The following is a 17,449-nucleotide window of genomic DNA, read 5'->3' as shown; positions in this document are numbered from 1 at the left end:
AGGTGATTAATTCCGTCAATCAGAAATGTGCACGTTTAAAAGTGCAGCCATCTTTATTTACAGTATATACACAGTTCCACGGTTACATTCAAAACAGCAAGGCAGTACAAGAGGCTTAAAAAGCATTAAAAAAAAGCACATAATGTACATTCTGACACGTAAACACAGTTTCTGCCATCAAAGTAACAAGTGAATTGACTTCATTGGATTTTTATATAAAACTTTTTTTTTTTTTTTTTTTTTTTAAAGAGAATGCTGCCTTTGAGAAATAATCACCAAGGAAATAATGCATTGGGGGGAGGGGGGCGGTTGTTCCCTTGTTTTACACTGAATCTCGGCAAAATTCTATTTTATCATCAAACAATAGGTTTGGGCTTTGAGTATGTTTTATATGTACGTGTTTAGTTAAAACTCTCTGTGGCAGCAGGAACAGAGTCAACTGGCCAAGTGCTCACTCATGTGATGTCACAAGAGTCAGGAGTCAGTCATTTTTTATTTTTTATTTTTTTTAAAGTTCAGCGTCTTGAAGCTGGAAAGGGTCCTGTTCGAAACTAATATCCTGCTGATGGTGAGTCTGGCAGTGATTCCAGCATTTAGTCTGAAGACAACGAGACCTGGAAGGAGGAACAAACCTTCAGAAACTGAAACAAAAGCCTTTACATTCATCACGCCGCTTTGATTTGCCTTGGACTTGTGTGACTGCTGGTTTGTCTGTTTTATTTTTTATTTTTCATTTATAATTCAACAGTATGCTGACGTCGAAGCTTTTGGCTTTTCGGCTGTTCTCTGAAGCTAGAAATATATGTGTGTGTGTGTGTGTGTGTGTGTGTGTATACATATATATATATATATATATATATGTTTTTTTTTCTCTATTTACAGCGTGTCCCTGGAACAGCAGCAGTGTGGGAGCCACATTCATTTTAAGACCTTTCAACTGTTCAAAGTTTCCCATCTTTTAACTGTCGGGTTGTAAACAGATGTGGTTCAATTTGGTATCAACTACCTCTTATATGTTTTCCATTGCATCTCAATTATTATTTTGAAATATACAGTTTATGTATTTGAGCAAAACCATAAATGTAAAAAAACGTAAAAAAAAAAAAAAAAAAGTGGGAAAAATAGAACTCATTGATATATTTTTTTTCTTTTTGTTAAAAAAAAAAAAAAGTGATGAAAGTCCTGGTCGACAGGAATAACAACATGATTAAAAACAAAGTGTTTCCTGCAGGAGGTGGCTGCAGCCTGCAGAGCCCCGCTGCTGTCGCAGTCACAGTCCGGGCTTCTCCACCGAGGCCCCGCTGGCTTCCTGCTCTGGATGTCAGGACAGCCACGGAGAGGCGTCAGTACCACCTCGGCCCACAGAGAGGCAGTGTTGAGCTAAATCAAGCGTGGTAGCGGGGGCTCGAGGGCAGACGCTCCACCAGTGCCCCCCTCCCCTCCTCTCTCTCTCTCTCTCTCTCTCAGATTAGAAGCCTCTTTCCAATGCTCAGAATCTTCTACAGTCAGAAGGAAAAAAATGTCTCCGCCGCTGCCGGGGGCCTCACTGAGGACCCCTCCTGGGGGACGGGGGGCGGCGCAGCGGCGGCAGGTCGTAGTGGCCCGGGATGTGGCTGTTGACGGGCAGGTCGTAGTGGCTCAGAGGGTCTTCGTGAGGGTGAGGGGCGTGGCCGAGGGAACTCTGACGCTCTGCAGGGGGGGGAGGAGGACCTGATGAGTGCCCAGAAGTGTTGATGCAGTTGCTGCAATTTTGGCTTCTGGTTTTGATGTCCTGAAGGCGTTTATGTTGTGATTTAGTGCATATTTTCCGCACAGCGCATGCAAAGGGCGGACGCAGTGTTTTCTACTGGTGATTTAGGGCTGAGTTTAGTTCCCCTGCTGCCAGGATTCCACTGATAAAAGCCTGGGGAAAAACATCGTCCTGGGCCAAGATTTTCATTAATCAAAGGTTTTGCGTCTAACACCCTTCAACAACGACTCGTTATTATTTTTTTTTTTTCAGACGGCTCGTCAAAGCCTGAATCAAATATTTAAATAATAAATAAATAAAATTATAATAAAAATAATAGTAATTTAAATTTATTATGAGACGATTTTAGGACAACAAGCCGCGTCTGTTATAATGTTATGTACAGTGACCCCTTCTGCAGACTTTTCTACCCAATTAGTCGTTTTTAAAGGGGCTATATGCCGCATCGGCTTCATTATACTTTCTGGACTCATAATGTTGCTGAAGAATCATATTTTCCTATATTTTAACTGGCTCAAGTGAATTGTTTTTGTATATTTCTCAAACATCTCTATTTGATTTATATACAAATATATAATATAACATATCAGCAATTTCACTGTGGGAGAAGCTCATACATATTTAAGACACACACACACACACACACACACACACACAATCATTTCACAAAGCTAAAACCCTTTGCTTTTATTTCTCTGCTCACCTCTCCGTAAGGTGGCGGCGTGGAAGGGTGGCGGGCTGATCTCGGTGTAGGCTCGATCTCGCGGCACGGCCGACTTCATCTCCATGTAGCTGCTTTCCGGGGGGCACAGCGGCAGGCCAGGCAGGTCTTTGATGGTGGCGTAAGGGTTCTCGCTGTTCAGGGAGCTACTGCTCACCGCCGCCGTGTCCTTCAGCTCTGCAAGTGCAGAGGAAGCAGAGAAGATGCAGAGGTCAAGAACATCCAACTGCGGGGGTCAGCAGGCGCAAAGAAGGGGTCGTTGATAATAATGATTGTGGCGTAGCGAAAATGTTTGTTGCATACCTTATGCACTATTTGTTTTGTTAAAAAGTCAGGATTGGATTCCATCATATTTCATTTTTTAGGTAAAGATCAGAGGGGAGAAGCCAAAGTGAAGGTTTGGAGGCATGGAGCTCTGACAACAGGCTGATAAACTACCTTTGTTGTAATACTTTCCCAAGCTGGCGCTGTAGCTGTAGCTGCGGTCGATGCCAAAGGCTCCTGAAAAGATAAAACAAAAAAGAAAAAGCTTACAACTCTGGCATCTCTGTTTTCATTCAGTTCAAACTAATCTAAAGCAGAAAAGTCCATCCTGTAAAATGAACACCGGGTGATTAGATTCTTTGGCCTTTTTATGAAGTCCTCTTTCCTTTTTGAGCTTTTCTTTTAACTGCTTCAGATGCGGGTCGACCACTGCAACAACTCCAAAGGGGAAAAAAGGTAATTAAACCGAAGGAAGGGTGATAAACCGAAGTCTGGATCGTATAAGAGAGTTTCTGAAGTTTCTCCTCAGCTGTGTGTTTGCAGAAGAAAAAAAAAAACTTGGACGGACTTGCGGGGAGCGGCGGACTTGTCGTGGGATTGCCATCCCGGCATCTGCGCCTTTTGTGACATCACAAAGAGACGAGTTGTAGAATGATTTATCCTGACGAGCAGAGCCGGCAGTGGAGGCCTTCACTGACTGCTGGAGAAACAACGAGTGGAGTGAAAGTTGCTTAACACGGGACCTTTACCGCACTCTGTCTCTGGTTTTAATGCCACTTTTTATGAGCCAATTCAAATGTATTTAAGCCTTTAACACTGTCAGACTGGCTGCTCTGCTCAACACTCAAAATGCAGGATCACCTCCCGGCTCCTTGGCACTGGCTGATGTTGGCTGAGAGTCGGACGGATGAGGTTTTTTTTTTAATCTTTTTTTTAATCCAGAAGGTCGGGAGGCTGTGCGGTTTTACTGTCCTCTAAATCTTAATCGACTCGCTTTACTTCCCTCCTCCCGTGGACGGATGGGAGGCAGAAACAGCAGGTCGTGACCGCGCACCGGGCCGACACCCACCTGCCTCCTTGTGAGGTTCGTGGTGCTTCCAGTCAGCTGGCAGCGTGGCATTGCTCTCCACGCCAAACAGGCCCCGCCTCTCTCGCTCCATGTTCTTCACGCTGCAGAACAGCTGGTTGTTGGTGTTCTGTGTGTGGCAGGTGGAGACGCAGTTAGTTAGCCGCCCAGGATGCTTTGCCACCGGCGTGCTGAGCCGACGACGCCCACCTTGATGGTGCGGTCGTGGTTGTTGGGCAGGTGCGGCAGCGGCGGCCGGTTCTGGCTCAGCGTGTGGTAGCTGGGGTTGGAGTAGTAGTGGTGGTAGCTGTGAGGGAGATCTGCAGGGCCCGGCGGAGACACACACACACACACACACAGACAGGGGGAGTGAGTGGCGTGCTCGCACTTTCACTGCCTCCAGGGCCGTTAAAACGGCTCCCTGGGGAGGCGCCATCGCAAACAAAACACTGAAAACCGCTCTGTTAACGAGAGCTGCTGCATCAGGAAAATAATGGTAACAGTTTACAGACGTCCCACAGAGTAAATTAGTCCTCGGTCTACATTGTTGCTACTGCTGGAAAATTAATCAAATAAAAAAAATTACCAAAATAATAACTCATAACTCATAAGTCAATGGTAATTAATAAATAAAATATATTTAAAAAAAGAAGTTACTGAGATTTTATACCACATGATTTGGAATAAAACTCTAACCAGTGCATTTAAATACATTAAAATGGGTCCAAGGTTGAAGAAATACATTATGAAAATAAAATGGATGAAATGCATTTTGAAAAAAAACACGGATAAAACTAAAACGAGTGAGTCTTGTTTCTCATCATGAGCCGGTGGGGGGAGCTCTTTGCACCGCACCTGGGACGGCGTACTCGGAGTTGACGGTGCGGCTGGTGGAGAAGGAGACGGTGGGCGTGTTGCTCTGTTTGTCCTTCTGCCGCCGCCGGTAGAAGAGCAGCAGCACCAGCAGCAGCACCACCAGGATGACCAGCACCACGATGCCACCGATGGCCCCCCACGACTCCTTCTCCCCCGGCGGCAGGGGAACCATGACGCTGCCGGTCTGCTCCGACGAGTCTGAGGACGGAGGAGAGGACAGGCAGAGGTTGCTTTTTTTCTTTCTCATTTTTTTCTTTGGAGAGGAAGCTGCAGCCAGGAAAAAGATCATTCAGCTCTTGGCCTCCTCACCTTGTTTGCAGTCATCTTCTCCGCTCTCACACACACACTCTCCGCTAAATCTGTCACACACGAGGCCGGCCGGGCACGAGCAGGTCTGAGTGCAGAACGGACCGAATCGACCTGGACTGCAGGCTGGAAAAGATGGAAGCAGATGCCAGAGGCAACAATAAAGCAAGGTGTGAGGGTTGGTTGCTGGTCTCATTGGTTACATTTATATAAACTATCAAGCAGACTGATAGCATTAACCTTAACATTAACCTAACATTTTTAGTGACTGATTGATACTTAATTTTATTTTTATTTTAATTTATTTTAATTAATTTTAATTTGTTATAGCCCTCTGTTTACAGCCTCCCACTAAAACTGATGCTTTGCTTTGCACATGTTTGAAGGTGGACAAAGACCAGGCGCTCTAAGAGGGCCAACATCTGGGTGGAGGTATGGTCACTTATTTGGGAAAGGTATGAGTAGTGGCCCTTTGTGACATCACAACGGGTCAATTTAGAGAGCACAGACTGGTTTCCGCAACGCGGAATGAATTATTTGTTTCTCTCTTGGAATCCAACTGATTTTCCCCTCAGCACTCTGACACACTCACGGACGGAGCAGTCTGTCGCCGTCCAGCCGGCCAGACATTCACAGTGGCCGTCGCGGTGGTCGCACGTGGAGTTGTTGGCACAGTTGACGCACACTTCGGAACACTGCTTGCCGTAGGAACCCGCCGGGCAAACTGCGAAAACAAGTTGACACGGGATGAGTGGGAGGCTGCGACCGGCCGCAGCGAGTCTGCCTGTGTTAGCGGACGACGCCCACTTTGATCGCAGTCGTCCCCCGTGTGTCCCGGCAGGCAGTCGCACTCTCCCGTCACATGGTGGCAGAGGTAGGACTGGCTGCAGGAGGGGCAGGACAGGCCACACTGGTCACCGTAAGTCCCCGCTCGGCATTCTGGGATTGGGAAGGGGGTGGAGGAGGAGGGGGAGGAGGAGGAGGAGGAGGAGGAGGAGACAGTACGTCACAATCCCTCTGTTTCCCCAACTTGCTGACTGACTGACTGACTGACTGACTGGAACACTCACTGTTCTGACAGGTGACCCCCCAGTAGCCGGGCCGACACACGCACGCTCCTGTCTCTCTGTGGCAGGTGTCGCTGTTGGGACAGTGCTTGAAACAGGTCTGGTTGCAGTGGCGCCCCCACAGGCCATCAGAGCACGGCTCGCTGCAGCGCGGGCCTTTAAGGGGAGGGGAAATTATCAAGAACATATTGAACATATTTTCCCCTTTGCTTATGATTTTGTGACCAAATTGTTCAAGACTCTTATCCGAAAGTGACCAGCGTTGGCCAGTAATCTATGACTAAGTAATCCACTACCGTAATTAAACTGTGGCAAAGCTGGTAACTATGTCAGAATTACTTCATCAAGTGACGATTTCATTACTTTTGCGAAATACTTTGCAAGCTAAAAATGTCTCATTATCCACAAAATGTCTGGAATTCAGAACAACAACCAAAAACAATGATGTCGCATATTGACGATGCAGCCGTGCATGCAGCGTCATTGATATGCGACGACGCACCAAAACAAGCAGGGCGGCGGCAAAAGAAAAAACAGCGAATGCTGGAAATACAAACATTATTTTCAGCTCATCTGGTCTAAATCCAAGATTATTGTGGTTCGTTGTGCGTTGTGTGCAGGAAACAAGACGCTCCCAACTGTTACTTTACTTTTTTTTTCAAACTAAATGAATTAGTAATTGATTACTTATGAAACAAAGTCGTTAAAGAAGTAATCAGATTGCTTTTTAATGGAGTAATCAGTAAACAGTTGTTGGGCTATGGAGTCATTCCAACAACACTGAAAGTGATATATAAATAGAAGTTCTTATTGTTAGTGTTACTTTGGTACAATGATATATTCAATTAAGCCTGATAGATGCAACATTTAACCAACTTGTATATAAATCCAAAAGAAGAATCAAATTCATAAACTGTCTTTTAATGAAATGCTAAAAGTGCCTAAAACCTTTTCCGAGCTGCTCTCAGAGACTCTGAATCTCATCCAACTCGTCCGACGTGTATATTAGAGGTGATTTGAAGTGACTGGCTGGGGTGGTTGCTGGAGAGGCTGCTCTCTCTGCGACACGTCATGACTTACCCCCCCAGCCCGGCAGGCAGTGGCACTCCCCGCTGGACGCCTGGCAGCCGTCGGCGTGAACACAGTTGCATCTCTTCAGGCAGCCAGGACCAAACGTGCCCATCTGCACATGTGAACAGATGCCAAGGAGGAGAAGAGTCGTCAGGGCTCTCAGACTCTCAGACACACACCCAGAGAAAACAGCGCCTCCTCCCCCCGGGAGCTGCTGAGACGCGGCTACTTGGCAAATTTCCCTGTCGTGGGACAATAATGGCTCGTCTTTACAAGCCGAGCGGCCCTCGGACAGAGTGGACAAAAAAATCTTCCATTCACGTCTGCAAGGGTCGGCTGTTACACTTTGATTAGTGTCGGTTAGTCTTATTTGTAAAAGCTCATTTTTCAGCACAGCTCAGCTGAACATGGAATTTCTTACCTCACGTCCTCTGTATCGTTTTTCATTGTTTGTACAAAGTTGTGTCTCAAGTCCAAAAGATTATTCAGCTGCCACGGGAGACAAACAAGGGCAAGGTCCTTCAAGGTTAACCTGATCGCTCTATTAAACCGCCATATTATCTCTTTGTCAAATTACTGGGTTGCACTCATGCACCGAGTTCTGGAAATCTGACTTGATATCACAAAGGGCACTGATGTAGTCTGCTGGCAACAGCGCAGCCAGGAAGCTGAGACTGGATGTCCTCAGTTTTAGCAGCAGACCATAAACAGCGGGCTAAAAACACTGTTTTCTGTGCAAAACGCTCTCGACAATTTTCCACATTTACTGATCCAGCATCGAAAAATTGAGAATTGAAAATGGAAAATAGCCCTTTCCATATAGTGAGGGGTTTGATTTTACTTTGATGTTTATGCTGCCCTTTGACCTTTGGAGGAAAACCTGAATAAAAGCTGCACACGAACCCAAATATTCTCGCTTCTCGCCATCCATTGTGGAAACTTTGATCTCAGCCAATCACGTGCAAGTATTTACCGGGCACGGCTGCTCGCAGTGGGTGCCGTGCCAGCCGGCGGTGCAGCTGCAGGATCCGTCCGCCAGGTCGCATTTGGCCCCGTTGGCGCAGCGGCAGGTGGCGTTGCACCCGCGACCCCAGGTTCCCTCCGAGCAGGGGCTGGAGCATTTCGCACCCCTCCAACCTTGAAGGTGAACACAACAGCCACGTTTCAATTGGTCGCAGGGGGGGGGCAGGGGGGGTCATGATAAAGGCCACCACCAGGGGGCGACAGCGGGGGTAAAAATAAAAATGTACCCTCTTTGCAGAAGCAGGCGCCGTCGACGGGCGAGCAGTCGACGAAGTTGTGGCAGGAGCACTCCAGGGAGCAGTTCTTCCCATAACTGCCGCTTTTACAGGGACTCTCGCAGTGAGTTCCCTAAAAAACATTATTCAAAAAAAAAAATTAAAAAATCACGATCAAGAACTTTGTAACCTCTTTAAAAATGTCATATAAAGGGGTGTTTTGTCTGACCGTGAAGCCGGGGGCACAGTGGCACCGGCCAGTGGCGCCATCACACACCCCTCCGTTCACACACAGGCACGGCTCCAGGCAGCCGTGGCCGTAGAAGCCCAATGGGCAGGTCTCGTTGCAGAACAGCCCCGCCCACCCTGGCAGGCACGTGCACTCTCCTTTCATTGGGTGGCAGCTGGGGAATGGAAGAGGAGGACAGGTGAGTGGGAGGGAAGCTGCAGACAAACAAGCAAGAAAGCTCCTGACTGGTCGGATAAAATGTGTGCTTGGACATCGCTTCATAGTGTCTCGTGATTTATTATCATTGTTATTATTATTTTCACCTGCAACTAATCCGCTCCAGTCAGTAACTCTCAGGACAACAGAACAGCTTTCATTTTTTTGAGTCGTGTCTCCGTCTGGTTCCATAAATCTAGAAGAGTCAACAACTGCAAGGTGCAAAGATGAAGATGAATGTCCCAGTGTGAAGGTTTGTCTGCTGCGAAGAGCAACATTGCAAAAGATTCCAATGACTTGCTTTCATTTCAATGGGTTTCACTTTGCTTGATGCGGTGCTCAGAAGCTCTCTGGAGATTTGCTCCGTCTAGACAAATCGCTCATCTCACTGATTGGCCACATGAAATTATAGCAGCACGATTCAGAGTTTTTATTTTGTTGTGTTGTTTTTTTTGTTTTTTTTTTACCAATTGACACAACATCAATGTTTTGTTGTTTTTTTAAAAAAAAGATCTGAAATATTTTAGTTTCTTGCTGTCGTCAAAGAATAACTGCCTTTTCTTGTCGCACCGTGGACCGAGCTGCCACAAACTGCACCAGGCAGCCATCACTCGTCCAGCTGTGCCCGTTTCCTGTCTGCTGAGCACTCAGTCCTGTTCAGCTACGCTCATTAGCGCCCACAGGTGTGTCTGACTCTGATGACTGGCGCTCTCAGACTGACAAACAGCATGAGGTCACTGGACTGACGGAGGTGTTCAAGTGCATGTGGTGAATATGTGAGCATGTTTTTTTGTGGATGTAGAAACAGACTCAAATAACTTTAATCTGAATCTTTCAACCGAGCCAACAGCTACAAGAGCAGCATCTGGATTTGTTTTTTAATTATTTTTTTTTTACCCTGATTCAAGGGGACAGACAACTAGCAGTGGAAACACCTGTGATAACCTAATGTCTTGCCAATAGGGGTCACTATGGAAAAGCCAGTGCACCTAAAGAGCGAGCCAAGGAGACCAGGAAGGCTTCAGGCCCCCGAGCAGCAGGGGTGCGTTTGTCCTCCTGAACACAACGGTGCTTCGGCTTGGCTAATGGATGTTCATTTCATTTTTTATCTTCTATCTCATCTTCTGTCGTCTAGAACGTTATCAGGAGCAGATGGCCACCAGCATAGTATGTACTCTGCACTCTGGCCGTTCTTTCTTTCTTTGATTGTTTCTTTGCATGAAAACAATGTGGTGGCTGTCTGGAAATAAGTTGGCTAAGATCCATGAAGGAGAACATCACGCAATTACAGCTATTTAGTTGATTAAAAATACATATTTTTGAAATAAGGGACAGGAAATTGTCTTAAAATCATGCAAAATATTATATTTAGAAATCTAAATGATATATATAGGAATCCAATTCTAATTGTGGCCTGAGAGAAACCAAAAATAGATTATGTAGTTTAAGAAGTTGAATATCCATCCATCCGTCCATTTTCAAAACCCGCTTTCTCCTGCACTCAGGCTTGCGGGGGTGTGTTGGAGTCCCAACTGTCATAGGGTGGAGGCAGGCCACCAGTTTGAAGTACAATATTTGCTTAGCAAAAAAAAACCAAAACCAAAACAACATTAACTAGAACCGTGATGATGCCAGAAGGTCTGATCCCTGCAGGAGTTACTCGATGTTTTCTACATTCTGTCACCCGCTGCTGCAGCTTCACCACAGAGGAAACGTGTGAGGTGCCTGCGCTGCGGCTCACCTGAGAGTGTGCTTGTCCTGGCAGAGGCAGGCGCGCTCGCAGTGCATGCCGTACTTGCCGGGCGGACACATCCTGTCGCGGCAGTGCGGCCCGCTGAAGCCCGGCTCACACAGACACGCCCCGTCGATGTTGTAGCAGCGGCCGTTGGCGCACTCGCACACGCCCTCGCAGTCCTGGCCGTACGAGCCCGCCGCGCACTCCTCGTTGCACCTGAACACAGCGAGTCGGGGAAGAGGAGGAGCTGTAGTAGTAGTTGTCCATGGTGGCGATCAGTGCTGGCGGGTAATCGATCACTAAGTAATCCACTACTGTAATTCAAATACTTTTTGAGTAACGGAGTAATCCAACGGGGTTACTGTGGCAAAACTGGTCGTTATGTCATAATTATTTTATCAAGTAACGATGACATCGCTTTTCTGAAATGTTTCGCAAGCTGAAAATGTCTTATTATCCACGAAACGTCTGAATTTTAGAAAAACAACCAAAAACAAAGATGCGACCGTGCATGCAGCGTCATTGATATGCGACGACGCACCAAAACAAGCATTATTTTTGAGTTCATCTGGTCTCAATCAAAGGATATTGTGGTTCGATGTGCGTTATGTGCAGGAAACAAGACGTTCTCAACTTCGGAAATATCCACGTCGAACCTCATAAATTGTTTACAAGTGAGCAGTACTCTGCACAGTCGAGATCTTTTAACTGCTGTGCTTTAAAATTTGCATTTTAATAAAGTTCATTCCATAGCACTGAGCAACTGTTACTTTATTTTTTTTTAACTAAAGTAATTAGTAATTGATTACTTATGAAACAAAGTAGTTGGATAAGTAATCAGATGACTTTTTTAAAGGCGTAATCAGTAGATTACCCCCCCCCCCCCCCGGTAGAGAGAGGAGAGGCTGGCCTGGCAGCAGTAACCTGGCTACCAGCTGGCCCCTGTTAACCGGCACAGCTGGTCTGTGATTCTTCCACACTGAAGGATATCAAGTGTTTGGGGAGGGCAAACTGGAGTTTTTTTTAAATTTTTTTTACGATTGTTAAAAAAAAAAATGCAGCTGGAAGCTGCTTCAGACGTGAGCTGGTTCTTATCAGCTGCGGCTGGATTCGTCGGGTCGGCCACCACGCCTCCGCGTTCTACTGGCTCTCGGCTTGGAAAGTCGGTCAACATGAGTGACGGGCTTGACGATCCCTCGTGCACACACCTGCTGCCGGTGAAACCTTTGGCACACTGGCACTGGCCGCTCTCCGGGTCACATTTGCCTCTGTTGTGGCACAGACACTCCTCAGCACAGTTTGAGCCAAATCGGCCTTGTGGACATCGCTCGGTGCAGACGGAGCCCTGCAAGGAGAAAAATGAGAAAGAAGAAATTAAGAAAAATATTGGGGAGGGCGGGGGGGGGGTTCTGAGAAAATGCACATCATTTTTTTTAAAACAATAGGGGGGGAAAATGCATGAATTGGATGCAGTTCTGGAAAAAGGAGCAGTGAGGCTGCTCGCTGACACCCGCACCTCCCTCCCCGCTAACGGGGAGCCTCACAATCAATTTGTCACGTTCACAGACAGTGCTTTTGCGTCTCCGAGAAGTGACAGGTTTGCTTTCTAAATGTGCGCAGAGATAAGTCCAGCGCCGAGAGAGTGAGACAGCTTGTTCAGATTTGGGAGCCAGCAGGGGGAAGAAAAAAAAAAAAAAAAAAAGGTGGAACACATGAGCTAATTCCCAATCTGGCTGCCTCCAGCAGGTGGCGTGGAGGTCAGTGGCGCCCGGTTCTCACCGTCCATCCGGGAGGACAGGCGCAGATCCCGATGCCCCGGCAGATGCCACCATTCTGGCAGGGGCAGCGCGCCTGGCACTTCCTGGGACAGGACTTCTCGCAGCTGGAGGGGAGACGGAGGAGAGGTTTTAACGAGAGGACTCGCTTGTGTCCTGGGACATTCCTGCAGCCTGCCGTCAGTGTTTGGTTCTGCACTTTCACGGCTTTGTTTTCAATCTGCACACTGGCCGCTGGATTTAGACACAAAACACACACAGAGGAAAAAAAAAAAAAAAAAATCCCCTGACACGTCTCTAAGAGTCAGAGCTCTTCAGAATTTTTTCCACAGCTGTTCCACGACTTCCTGGTCTTCGGGAAGGTGGTGGTACGAAGTAGAAGATTTCTTGGACCACTTCACAACTTTGTTGTAACTGCTTAAAGTGAAGCTTCGGTAAATATGTTTAATCATAACCTGCTGACAACATACATATCATTGTATATCAGTCACTTTCGAAAAACTAAAGAGCATTTTTATCCTTTTCATTTTAGTTTAGAATTATTTGAGATACAAGGTTTCTTTTGCCAAACATTGGAAATGTATTTATTTTATTGATAATTGTTTTGGATCTATCAATCTATTTTATTTCTTTCTATTTAGTCTTTTTTTTTTTTTTTTTTATTCTTATAGATTCACTTTCTGGTTGTTGTCGTTGTTCTTTAAATTATTACGTTAATTTTCTTCATTATCTTCTTCACTTACAAGGTGCCTGTGAATCCGTCCCGACACACACACTCTCCCGTCGCACTGTCGCAGGAGCCTCCGGTGCCACACTTGCAGCGCTGCAGGCAGCCCTTCCCAAAGGTCCCGGCCGGACACGAGTCCTCGCAGTGGCGTCCGATGTAGCCCGCAGGACACTGACACGCACCCTTCACCGGGTCGCAGAGGGCGCCGTTCTCACACTTGCATTGCTGGCGGCAGTCCGGCCCCCAGTGCTTGTTGTCACAGGCTGCAATGGAACAGAAAAAAAACATTTTAACATTTTAAACCCTGAGGAAAACACTTTTAAACCACGGACTGTATACAAATATGGGCGGAGTCAGCATGAAATCACTGGTTTTGGCTTAGAGAGTTGTTACACGAATGGCGTCATCTTGAGTTTACGGGATAAAAAAGTTTTTTGGTTTTTTTTTTTAAAAAAAGGATGATTTTGTGATGGAATTAATTTGGAGCTCCTTCCCATATTGACAGTCATTTTCAGTCTTTCTGCAACCATTTTTGGCGGTCCCTGCTGGCCAAATGAAAAAATACAGTTTTGTTTTGTTTTTTTTGTCCTTTTTGTTCCTCCCATTTTTATACGCAGTGATCTGATCTGAACTGAGTTCCTCGTTGGTTTTTAATGGTTCAGTTGAAGCTCCAGTTGAAAATCCTCCTCTTGCAGGAAAATACAGCATGTTTGCATTTTCTGACTTTCTGAAAGACGTTTGCCAGCTTTATTTTTTCCACATCCCCTGAGAACAACGTGCACACACACACACACACACACACACACACACACACACACTGAAGTTCCCACTTTCATTGCCCACATTTTCCAGCGGGACCAGGCAGTCGACTTCCAGTAAGGCTCTGCTCTGCTCCTCAACTAAACACTGAGTCAAACCTCATTCACGCCGCTGGAGGCGAAATGAGAAACATGTGCACCGGAGTGCAACGCCGTGACTGCGACTGGCACCCGGTGCCAAACATCTCGTGTCGCTCGTCTGTCCTCGGCCCACTCTCAGGTTTACGGTGGGTGCACGCTGATGATGTCATTGAAAACAAATAAACGGGGGTGAATGTGATTTGCAGCTGGGAAGAGGAAAACCAGAGAGCAGAGAAACAAAGAGACGGGCTGCGATTACGGATTACACAAAGTGGCGGCGCCGGCTCTTCGCCCCTCCCTCCTCTAAATCCTCTGCTCTTTGCACTGCAGTGTCGAGTTACCCACAAATAATTCTGAATGGCCGAGGCCGATTTGCACGGTGCTGGTGGTGGTGGGAGGGAGGATTGGGAGGGGGGGGGGTCTTCAAATGGTTAATTTCACAGAAGCCAACTCTGGCGGCTCTGGGGGTTTTGCATGCGGCCGAGGTTTCGCACGCAGTGGTGGATTTCAGGAGAAATCTCTTTCCAGTTGGTCACCGATGGCTATGAGAACGGAGCAGATGTCGAGCATTCTTCAAATGTCTGATCGATAACTCTGACTTTGAGTCAGACTTTTGGGTGTCGTCCTCTCCGAGGAATCTGCCTGCCCGCTGATGTAACGCAGCAACAATCCGAGCAGCAGCTCCTCGCCGAGGCCTCTGCCAAGCTTCTACGAGCAGCCCAGCGGAGGTGGTGTTTCCTCCTCCACCTCCTCCTCCCCTACCTGAATGCCCCCACCACCCAATCCATCCGTCCACCCACCCACCCACCCACCCGCTCAGCTGCTTTGACTGCGACTCCAAAGAAAGCAAGAAGCAGAGAAAGCCAAATTTGGCGGCAGTTCGCTGCCGTGGTTCTGACCGGGATCTGGACCCCCTGCTTGCCTCCTCTGTTTGGTGGATTCATAACTTGACTCTGTTCTCTGTGTGGGCACGACAGAGGGGTCCTGCCGGAGTCTGTCACGTTGAATAATGAGAAACTCAGCTGGAGCGGCAATGGTGTTTACACAGACATTCTCCACCGCAGCAGCAGCAGCAGCAGCAGGAAAGACTTAGCAAGCGGCTCTGCAGAGCCTGATGCATCCAGACAGGAGACGAGGGAATCTGCGAGATACTCCAGATTGGATGTGCACGCCCTGGCTGCCCCCCTCCATGTGCAACCAGCTGGCAGAGTTGACCCCCCCCCAGTCTGCAGAGAGTTGGTTTGCACTCGGCTCCATCAGCAGGAAGATGACGTATGGAATCAAAGGAGGCTTGTGGCTCTTTGCCATGCGGAAACTTGTTGTCTCATTTTTGCTCGCACAAAGGATTAAACTCACAGATGGTTTGACCAGAGAAGATGCTTCCGCATGGAGACAACTTGTTGAAAATGTCATTTGACATCAGCGACTCACATTCAACTCCCGTCCGTCCAACACCGACGTTGCTCCAAACTCCCTGAGGGCGTGTGAGCGTTCGCGTCTGACGGTCCTTCACTTAGAGCGAAGGAGGAAGCGCAAACCGCAATGTTTCAGAACAGCCGACCTTGGAGGCCCAAGTTCAAAAACAAATCAAGACAAATACGGCAATGCTTTTTTGTTCTTTTTGGTAGGGGGGAGGAGGGGAGTTGGAGGGATGAGGCAGAAAGCAGCTGTGGGCTTGTTGCTCCAGAGGAGAAGGAAGGATCACAGATGCCCTCAAACATCATTGCCTTGATCTGTTTCTATTGGCGGGATTTCTACTGGGAAAATTTAGGTGACCTTTGAACTTTTAAACTCGGCCACTTCAGGCTTTGCAAACAAACACTTTCTTGTACAAACAGGGAGTATATATGTATGTTTAGTATGTTTGGTTATATTCCGTAAATCTGAATGACCCAAGGACTTTGTTTTAGTGCTCCATGTGTTTGTCACATATTTAATAGTGCGCACATTTCTCCAGATTTCTTATTTTTTAAATAGAGGAAGTTATAAAAATGTCATTTTTTTTCTTTCTTGTTCAAATGATCAAATACTGACACTGCTCCATAAAACGGTTACAGACAAGATATGACAGTGTCAATATGGCCGCTGCGCAGCTTGAGGGGAACAAAACCACTGTGACACCAAATGACACGGCTGATTGCTTCAAACTGTTTCTGACCCGTATAAAAACGGGCCTCACGACCTCGTGCTAGCTCGCAGGCCGGGGTGTCTGCAGAGCCGCTGCAGGCCTGCATCAGCTCCACTCGGAGCGCGTAAAGCCGCTGATTAACGCACACTTCAGAGCTGGCATCTCCTGAAGAATGTGCTGGAGGAGGTGAAGGAGGAGGAGGAGGAGGAGGAGGAACGCTCGCTGATACGGTGGGAAAATTCCTCCTTTCCCCCTTGCGAGTCGTGCGAGTGCTGCTGCTCTCTGGGTATTTGTTTCGTGGCCAAAACGTTCCGTGCAATCTTCCAGGGCATCTGAAGCCAGCCTCGATTCCAGCCCATCAGGTCCGTCCATCAACATCTGCTCCGACACAGAGTTTATGCAAGGCATAAATACTCCCCATCACCGCTCCTGCCTCCCTCTGGCTCCGCCCTCTGGCCCGTTTTTAACCTTCGTCCTTTACAACCACTGAATTTTGTATTTTTATTCTCCGTGATCCTGAGCCCTCTGAGTCTGCTGTCCTCAGAGTATTCATTAAAACTGAAAGGCTCATGGCCCCTCTCCTCCTTCCCAAAGTCTGACGGCTCGACACGCCGGCATCCAGGAAGAGTTGGGCTTCTCTTTGCCAGCAAAAGACTTCATTACCGCGACGCACAGAGGAGCCAAGGCCGAAGAGGAGGAGGAGGGGGTTGGGGGGGGAGGAGGTGGAAGGAGCAGGAGTGGAGGAAAATAGTGAGGCTGAGAGGAGGGACTAGCAAGGAGAGCTGCTGGAGAAACAGAGTGGGGTAACATTTTCCACTTCCCCTTCCCATCATCCCCCTGTCAAGTCACCGACCGCTGCCCGTTGAAGCTAATTCCTTCTTTCTGCAAGGGGGGAGGGGGGGGGGCTGGAGGAGGAGGAGGAGGAGGAGGAGGAGGAGGAGCAGGAGTAGGTGGGGGAGGAGGAGTTTCATCGACCCAGCCGAGTGCCATGAAAACTGGCTGGATGACGTGGGAAAAAAAGAGCAACAATTTTGGGCGTTTCACTCACATTTGGGGCTTTGGGGAGATTTTAATCATCGATTTCATCGACGAGCGAGGCCAAACTCACCAGTTTGAATCAGCGACCTCTGTAAAACTTTATGGCTTTCAGTCTTGATGTGTAAAAGGAGACGCTCACGCGTGCCCAAGTGTTTTTCCTGGCCGTCATCTGCATGTCGAGGAGCCACAAGATGGTCCATCAACACGGACTCTTCACTTCCATTTAACTCCGATTCGATTCATTTTTCCTGCCCGCGTCCTTCACACTGAGGCTGTTTTGTTTGCAGTTACGACACCGAGGGGCGTGGCTCCGTGTTCAGTGTCCCTCCGGTTCCATCAACGG

The 17,449-nt window shown here is 47.6% G+C and overlaps 1 protein-coding gene across 1 annotated transcript in view; it reads right to left on the bottom strand.

Annotated features, from left to right (window-relative positions):
* Positions 1-30: 30 nt before the first annotated feature.
* Positions 31-17,449, bottom strand: part of pear1 (platelet endothelial aggregation receptor 1) — a 46,553-nt gene continuing 29,134 nt past the window's right edge. Inside the window, exons 6-23 of the mRNA XM_076043274.1 lie at positions 13,058-13,304; positions 12,319-12,421; positions 11,748-11,884; positions 10,546-10,755; positions 8,589-8,763; positions 8,372-8,492; positions 8,095-8,258; positions 7,131-7,233; positions 6,054-6,206; positions 5,791-5,922; positions 5,576-5,707; positions 4,987-5,109; positions 4,657-4,875; positions 4,012-4,121; positions 3,805-3,931; positions 2,910-2,972; positions 2,454-2,648; positions 31-1,689 (exon numbers count right to left, since the gene is read on the bottom strand). Of these exons, the coding sequence (XP_075899389.1) occupies positions 1,544-1,689; positions 2,454-2,648; positions 2,910-2,972; positions 3,805-3,931; positions 4,012-4,121; positions 4,657-4,875; positions 4,987-5,109; positions 5,576-5,707; positions 5,791-5,922; positions 6,054-6,206; positions 7,131-7,233; positions 8,095-8,258; positions 8,372-8,492; positions 8,589-8,763; positions 10,546-10,755; positions 11,748-11,884; positions 12,319-12,421; positions 13,058-13,304 (2,660 nt within the window). The 3' untranslated portion in view covers positions 31-1,543. The remainder of the gene's footprint in view (positions 1,690-2,453; positions 2,649-2,909; positions 2,973-3,804; positions 3,932-4,011; positions 4,122-4,656; positions 4,876-4,986; positions 5,110-5,575; positions 5,708-5,790; positions 5,923-6,053; positions 6,207-7,130; positions 7,234-8,094; positions 8,259-8,371; positions 8,493-8,588; positions 8,764-10,545; positions 10,756-11,747; positions 11,885-12,318; positions 12,422-13,057; positions 13,305-17,449) is intronic.

The sequence above is a fragment of the Nelusetta ayraudi genome, unplaced genomic scaffold (assembly GCF_046127955.1).
Source record: "Nelusetta ayraudi isolate G7.1 ecotype Tasmania unplaced genomic scaffold, CSIRO-AGI_Nayr_v1 ptg000074l, whole genome shotgun sequence".
Classification (NCBI taxonomy): domain Eukaryota; kingdom Metazoa; phylum Chordata; class Actinopteri; order Tetraodontiformes; family Monacanthidae; genus Nelusetta; species Nelusetta ayraudi.
The sequence above is the reverse complement of the archived record's forward strand: the minus strand, read 5'-3'. Positions and strand labels throughout refer to the sequence as shown.